Here is an 8002-nt window from a genome sequence, read left to right on the forward strand (position 1 = left end):
TGGGAGGGGAGCGGGGTCTAGCGGTTAGAGTGGGGGGCACTGGAGGCAAAGACTCCTGGGTTCTCTCCTGGTTCTGGGAGGGGAGCGGGGTCTAGGGGTAAGAGCAGGGGGGCTGGGGGCCAGGACTCCTGGGTTCTCTCCTGGTTCTGGGAGGGGAGCGGGGGCTGGTGGGTTAGAACAGGGGGGGCTGGGAGCCAGGACTCCTGGGTTCTCTCCCCGGCTCTGGGAGGGGAGTGGGGGCAGGTGGATTAGAGCAGGGGGGCTGGGATCGGACTCCTGGGTTCTCTCCCCGGCTCTGGGAGGGGAGTGGGGGCTGGTGGGTTAGAGCAGGGGGGGCTGGGAGCCAGGACTCCTGGGTTCTCTCCCCGGCTCCGGGAGGCGAGTGGGGTCTGGTGGGTTAGAGCAGGGGGGGCTGGGAGCCAGGACTCCTGGGTTCTCTCCCTGGCTCTGGGAGGGGAGTGGCGGCTGGTGGGTTAGAGCAGGGGGGCTGGGAGCCAGGACTCCTGGGTTCTCTCCCCGGCTCCGGGAGGGGAGTGGGAGTGGGCCGCTCCAGGCTCTGCCTCGGGCCATGCCCCATCCCGGGCTCCCCGCTCTGTGGCTGGGGCCCGTCACCCCAGGCCCGGCCCTGTCTCTGCAGCTGAAGGAAGCCATCGAGCTGGAGCTGAAGGGGATGGGGCTGCAGCTGATCCCCTTCACCATCACCAAGGTCATCCAGCTCTACGAGACCAAGAACTCCCGCCACTCCACCATGATCGTGGGCAACACGGGCAGCGGCAAGACGGTCACCTGGCGCACCCTGCAGGCCACCATGTCCGCCCTGTGCCGGAGCGGGGACGCCGCCTACAACCTCGTCCGGGTCAGTGGGTGCTGCCGGGACCGGGGCCTGCTCCTCCCGTGGGTGGGGGGCTGGGGCCATCTCCAGGGGGCACAGACTGCCCGGGGGGCGGGGGCAGGGGACTGGGATCCGGGGCTGGGCTGGGCGGGGGTCCCTGGCTTCCCGCCCCGGTGATGTCCATGTGCTTCTCTCCCCTCCGGCGGGCGCTGGCACCGGCAGGAATTCCCCCTGAACCCCAAGGCCGTGTCCCTGGGCGAGCTGTATGGAGAGTACGACCTCAGCACCGGCGAGTGGACCGATGGCATCCTGTCCAGCGTCATGAGGGCGGCCTGCGCAGGTACCCACGGGCACCGGGGCCAGGGCCACGGCCAGGGCCAGGAGTGAGCTGCAGCCAGAGATGGGGGCAGGCCACAGCCCATAGGAGTAGGGGGGGGGCATGGCCAGGGGCAGGGCACGGCTTATAGGACTGGGTGGGTGGGGGGATGTGCCCGCGGGCAGGGCACAGCCGATAGGAGTGGGTGTGGGGGGCCGTGCCCGGGGGCAGAGCACGGCTGATGGGAGTGGGCGGGGGGGGGCCATGCCCGGGGCCAGGGCACAGCCGATAGCACTGGCCAGAGGGGGGGGCCGTGCCCGGGGGCAGGGCATAGCCGATAGGACTGGGCAGAGGGGGGGCAGGGCACAGCCGATAAGAGCGGGGGGCCGTGCCCAGGGGCAGGGCACAGCCGATAGGACTGGGCAGAGGGGTGGCTGCTCCCAGCCTGGCTTGGTGCCTTTGCCAAATCCCCGTGTGCTGCTTTCTGCTTCTCACTCTGGCTTGTCTGTTCCAATCTCTCCGCTGGCCTGCCCCTCTCTGGGAGACTGGCCGTGCCCGGGTGCTGGGGTGCCCCCAGAGCGTGCCGGCCGGTGCCGCCAGTTGGCACCAGCATTCCGCAAACAGCGCTGGGAGGGGAGGTCCTCTCATCCGTGCACCGTGCTGCAGCTGCATGCCGCGGGGAGCTGTGCCCCGGGCCCGGCATGCTGCGCTGCGTGGGCACCAGATGCCAGGCTGTACCCACCGGCGCTGCGTGGGGGAGCCCCTGCCGTGCGTGGCTGCTCAGCGACCCGCAGTCTCATGGCTTGTGGCCGGGTCTCCCCACGGGAGCCCAGGAGATTCGGTTTGCATGCCGGAGGGGGTGGCGTGTGCGTGCCAGGCTGCGGTGGCATGTGAGAGAGTTCTGCCGTTACTAGGAGAAGGGGAAGGGGGCGGGCCTCGGCCTGACCCCAATATCGCTGGTAATTCAGGATGACAGCGAGGTGACAGGCGGCGGGAGCCGCCGGGGGGACTGGCTGGCTCAGCACCCGGGAAGGGGGATGGGGCCGGTGCCTGCCAGGGCTCTGGTTCCAATTCACATGTGATGCCCGGGCGAGGTGTCACTGAGTCTCGGTTCGTGTGGCAGTGTGTGTGTGCCCTTCCTGACCCCCAACCCCTATTAGCCCAGCCCTGCCCCCCCCAGCTCTGCCAGTGCCCCTCACTCCCGACCCGCAGCCCCTGCTAGCCCAGCCCTGCCCCCCCAGCTCTGCCGGTGCCCCTCACTCCCGACCCGCAGCCCCCTGCTAGCCCAGCCCTGCCCCCCAAGCTCTGCCGGTGCCCCTCACTCCCGACCCGCAGCCCCTGCTAGCCCAGCCCTGCCCCCCCCAGCTCTGCCGGTGCACCTCACTCCCGACCCGCAGCCCCCGTTCCATCCCTGGATGGCACATGCACATCTCCATTTCATCTCCTGTCCCAGCACCTGGCGCTGCAGTCAGAGGCCCGAGGGCACCTTGAGGGCAGTGGGAGCGGATCGGGGGGAGCAGAGAGGGCTGGGAGGCAGAGCTTTGGGGCAAGGGTGGGGAGCTCCCCGTGCTGCTCCTCCCAGAGCGCTAAGGGGGCTTCCCCTGCTCGCCCGGTCCCGCTAGACGAGAAGCCCGATGAGAAGTGGATCCTGTTTGACGGGCCGGTGGACACCCTGTGGATCGAGAGCATGAACTCGGTCATGGACGACAACAAAGTCTTGACCCTGATCAACGGGGAGCGGATCTCCATGCCCGAGCAGGCAAGTCCCCCCGGGGGCGGCTCTGAGCACTAGGGCCGGGGCCAGGAAGGCCGCGCGCTGCCCCGACTGATCCTGTCCCTTCTCTAGGTCTCGCTGCTCTTCGAGGTGGAAAACCTAGCGGTGGCCTCACCCGCCACCGTCTCCCGCTGCGGGATGGTTTACACGGACTACAGCGACCTGGGCTGGAAACCCTACGTCCACTCCTGGATCGAGAAGCGCCCCAAGGTCCTCGGGAGTGTGGAGGGAATGGGACGGGGCGCAGTGCAGCGCTAGGGGTGGTGGAGTTGGGCCGAGGGGCACCGGCAGAGCCGGGGGTGTGAGCCCAGCGCTGGAGCTGCGGGTTGGGAGTGAGGGGGAGTCCAGGGCTGGAGCTGGGGGAGGGGCTGCAGGTCGGGTGTGGTGGGGGACCCAGGAGTGGAATAGCCCAAACCGGCCGTGCGGGAGCTTTGCTCTGGGCCCCTCACTCCTCAGGGGGAGACGGAAGCTCTGCAGCGGATGTTTGACAAGTTCATCGACAAGATGCTGACCTTCAAGAAGGAAAACTGCGAGGAGCTGGTCCCCATCCCCGAGTACAGCGGGATCGTGTCACTCTGCAAGCTCTTCTCTGCTCTGGCCACCCCAGAGAATGGGGTAGGTAGCAGGCGGGAGCCCGCCCTCGCGCTCTCATTGGCTGCCTTTCCGCCTGTTGCTACCATCGCTCAGAGCACTGGCGGGCTCCTTTGCACCCCTGGTACCCCTTGGTGTGTGTCTGGGCATGGTAATAAGCATGAGCTCCACTCCTTGACTGTGTTTCCACTGGCGTAAACCAGGAGTGACTCTGCTTAAGTCAACAGAGGTACCCAGCTGTGGGAACTGGGAAGCCGGCCCTTCGGAATCCAGAGCAGGGGGTTTCTGTAGCAGTTTGGTTTAAGAATCGTCCCTAGTAGCTAGCGCTCTGGCACCCCCTTGTTTCTCAGCCTCTCCGTGTTCTCGTCCCCCCGACTGCCGGGGCAATACATTCATGGAGGTTAAGTCCATTAATGGCTATTAGCCAGGCCTCTGTTTGTCAGAGGTGGAGATGGATGGCAGGAGAGAGATCACGTGATCATTACCTGTTAGGTTCACTCCCTCTGGGGCACCTGGCATTGGCCACTGTCGGTGGACAGGATACTGGGCTGGATGGACCTGTGGTCTGACCCAGTCTGGCCGTTCTTATGTTCTATTCTTATGTTCTGGTACCATTGGCCAGCAAAGCCTCCTGAGCTTGGAGGATACACAAGTACCATGTAGGGAGAGAAGAAATAAAGACTGATTCACAGAGCTTAAAGGTTCTGGGTGTGTCAACCTACAACTCACCCATCATAGCTGCTGATTTAAGGGTTCAGGGTATGGGTATGCCAGCCTAGAACGCTCCCATGGTGCAGCTTGATGTTCTGGGTATGTCAGTCTAGAACGCTCCCATTGTGCAGCCTGATGTTCTGGGTATGTAAGCCTAAAACACTCCCATGGTACAGCCTGATGTTCTGGGTACGTCAGTCTAGAACGCTCCCATTGTGCAGCCTGATGTTCTGGGTACATCAACCTAGAACGCTCCCACTGTGCATCCTGATGTTCTGGGTACATCAATATAGAACACTTCTTGTTGTGTCACCCTATGTTCCGGGTGTGTCAATGCGTGTTTATGGGGAATGCTCTGGTAGCCTGCGGTAAGGTTAGAAAGCCAGCTCAGCGCGAGGTTCCCATCTCTTGCTCTCCAGGTGAACCCAGCAGATGGCGAGAACTACACCACAGTGGTGGAAATGTACTTCATCTTCAGCATGATCTGGTCTGTGTGCGCGGCGGTGGACGAGGAGGGCAGGAAGAAGATTGACAGCTACCTGCGAGAGATGGAAGGCTCCTTCCCTAACAAGGTCCCTGGCGCGTCTCCCCACGCAGGCGACCTCCCTCTCTGTGGGCACGAGGGAGCCCAGAGGAACGGTGGTGCTGTGACCAGAGCAGAGCCAAGAGGGTGATGGGAGGGGAATGGCCAATAGGGGAAGGGAACAGGGACAGCGCTTGCCGGGGGTGAGCAGCTCCATGTCATTTCCTCCCATTCCTGCCCCGCTCCCATCTCTCTTCACGGCATTGACACCTCAAGCCCTCCGTAGTCCCCAGCTCCAAGGCTCTGCTGAGCCCAGGGCCTGATCCCCTTGATGGGCCCCAGCTCCGGCTCCTGTCCTGGCCGCGCGTTGGGCACTCCTAGGCCTGGGCCCCTCACGGGCTCTCCCTGCTCCCTCCAGGACACCGTCTACGAGTATTTTGTCGACCCCAAGAGGAAGAACTGGGCCTCGTTTGAGGACAAGCTGCCCAAAATGTGGAGGTACCCATCCAAGTGAGTAACTGGCCGCTGGGGGCTGAGATGGGGGGCTGGGCTGGGCTCCCATCACCTTAGCTGGAGCCAGTCTGAGCAGGAGAAGTGGGGGTCCTAAGCTGGGGGGAGAAGCGTACGCTCTGGGAATCTCCTACAAACGATAGATTTTAAGTGATTCTAAGGGATAGCAAACAGATCAAGGCCGATTACCTAGAAAATAAACAAAAACCGCAAACTAAGCTCAATATACTACATAGATCGGCTCTGAATAGCAGATCGTCACCCTACGAGATGATACAAGCAGGCTGCAGATCCTTAAGGGGCAAGCCACACTTGCTTACCACTTGGATCCCCAGGCTCCAGTCACAGGCTAAAAATCCCTTTAGCCTGGGTCCAGCACTTCCCTCAGGTCAGTCTTTGTTCCTCAGGTGTTTCCAGGAGTCTTGGGTAGGGCGTGAAGAACCCCAGATGATGTCACTCCCTCCCTTATGTAGCTTTTAGCCCTTTGTGTCAAAGCTTGGCTCCGAGACTGGTCTGTGGAAAATTATTGACATCCCAAGATGGAGTCTAGAGACATGTGGTCACATCACATGTCCTTGTAGAGTCATACCAGCCATCATAGAATCGTAGGGCTGGAAGGGACCTCAAGAGGTCATCTAGTCCAGTCCCCTGCACTCATGGCAAGACTAAGTATCTAGACCATCCCTGACAGGTGTTTGTGTAACCTGCTCTTAAAAACCTCCAATGATGGAGATCCCACAACCTCCCTGGGCAATTTATTCCAGTGCTTAACCACCCTGACAGGACATTTTTCCCAATGTCCAACCTGTACTGCCCTTGCTGCAGTTTAAGCCCATTGCTTCTTGTCCTATCCTCAGAGGTTAAGAAGAACAATTTTTCTCCCTCCTCCTTGTAACAACCTTTTATGTACTCGAAAATTGCTATCATGTCCCCTCTCAGTCTTCTCTTCTCCATACTAAAGAAACCCGAGTTTTTCAGTCTTCCCTCATTGCTCATGTTTTCTAGACCCCTCATTATTTTTGTTGCTTTTCTCTGGACTCTCTCCAATTTGTCCACATCTTTCCTGAAATGTGGCGCCCCGAACTGTTGAGGCCTAATCAGCTCGGAGTAGAGCAGAAGAATTACTTCCCGTGTCTTGCTTACGACGCTCCTGCTAATACAGCCAAGAATTATGTTCCTTCTTTTTGCAACAGTGTTACGCTGTTGACTCATATTTAGCTTGTGGTCCACCAGACCCCCAGATCCCTTTCTGCAGGACTCATTCCAGATTGTTCTTCTGATTGTTCTTCTTCGAGTGATTGCTCATGTGTATTCCACTATAGGTGTGCGTGCTCGCCACGTGCACCGGTGCCGGAAGTTTTTCCCTTAGCAGTATCCGTAGTGGGGGAGCACCGCTGCGACCCCTGGAGTGGCGCCGGTATATCACGCCATAAAGGGGGCTGCGCGCTCCCCCCACCCTCAGTTCCTTCTTGCCGCCAGTGAAGGTAGTCGGAACTTGCTCCAGCTTAGTGTAGCTGCAGCGTATCTAGCTTAGTGGTATCCGGTTCACTGATCTCTCTCCGTTATTGAACTTTCTTTCGTGAGTGCCTGGCTCGGGGCATGCCCCGTGGCCCAGGCTTCAAGTCGTGCGACTCCTGTCGCAATTCTATGCCCAGACGCGATCCCCACAATCAGTGTCTTCGCTGTCTGGGCGAGTCTCACGTTAGTGAGAAGTGCAAGATCTGCCGCTCCTTCAAGCCACGGACAAAGAAGGAGCGTGAGATCCGACTCCGGGCTCTTTTAATGGAGTCGGCATTGGCCCTGGCACCAGCGCGTCGATCTGACACCGCGCCGGGCTCCGCGTCATCGGCACGTGGTGAGGCGCCTCCAGTGCACCGTTCTGAATTGGCACCAGGCACCGCCTCCTCGGTGCGCAGCGAAGCACCGTCGACGTCACAGCACCGCTCCCCAGCTAAGAAGCCAGGGAAGTCTCAGCGGCGCCGGGAGAAGAACAGGGGTGAGGCCAGACCCGAGTTGGGCAGCCCACGATCCCCACCGGGACAGAGACCTCCGACTCGCGCTGAGCGGAGTAGTCCAGTCCCGTCCACGCGAGCTTCACCGGAGGTACACCTGCCTTCGACGCTGGAGGCAGCTCAGGCCGCGCGCGATATACTGACACTTCTGGTGCCGGGAGCGCCGCTGCAGTCGGGCCCCCGGTCCCGTGGAAAGCCGCATTTGGGCGCCCATCAGCACTCCCCGGAGGTGTCGGAGGCCGAGGCACCTTCCCTGGTCAAGGTGCCTATTAGAGCCCCGCGTCGACTCCGCGTCTGGACTCTTCCAAGAGCGGATCCCACTCCTCCGGCCTTGAGCGCCGTCGAGGAGGAGGCAAGAGACAGCGCCATTCCTCTTCCAGCGAGTCCGAGAGGGACAGGTCGCGATGCCGTCGGCACCAATGCTCCTACTCGGGCGCCCGCCGTCACAGACACCATGCTTGTGGTGCGTCCCGAGAGTCCCCGGCACCGAGGCACCGTGGCCACAGGCGCCGCAATGAATCCAGGGACAGCTCCTCGGACATATATGTCTCGACCTCCTCTAGGTCGAAGTCTTGGGGAAGGAGTCGTCACGATCGGGACCGCTCCAGCCGCTCTTACGGCACCGTGCGCTCCTCCCGCACCTAGGCGTCGGCGCACAGCCGTCTCTCCCAGGGCCGCACTGCACCGCAGGACCAGCCTGCCCTGCCGGCGCCTGATGCGCCTCTGCTCCAGG

The 8002-nt window shown here is 61.7% G+C and overlaps 1 protein-coding gene across 1 annotated transcript in view; it reads left to right on the forward strand.

Moving 5' to 3' along the window:
• Positions 1-8002, forward strand: part of DNAH2 (dynein axonemal heavy chain 2) — a 153477-nt gene that overhangs the window by 63960 nt on the left and 81515 nt on the right. Inside the window, exons 41-47 of the mRNA XM_029913626.1 lie at positions 638-856; positions 1055-1172; positions 2771-2907; positions 2995-3132; positions 3379-3537; positions 4644-4796; positions 5166-5257. Coding sequence (XP_029769486.1) covers positions 638-856; positions 1055-1172; positions 2771-2907; positions 2995-3132; positions 3379-3537; positions 4644-4796; positions 5166-5257 — 1016 coding nt within the window. The remainder of the gene's footprint in view (positions 1-637; positions 857-1054; positions 1173-2770; positions 2908-2994; positions 3133-3378; positions 3538-4643; positions 4797-5165; positions 5258-8002) is intronic.

This window comes from Terrapene carolina, unplaced genomic scaffold (assembly GCF_002925995.2).
Source record: "Terrapene carolina triunguis isolate 2854851 unplaced genomic scaffold, T_m_triunguis-2.0 Scaffold751, whole genome shotgun sequence".
NCBI classification, from domain to species: domain Eukaryota; kingdom Metazoa; phylum Chordata; order Testudines; family Emydidae; genus Terrapene; species Terrapene triunguis.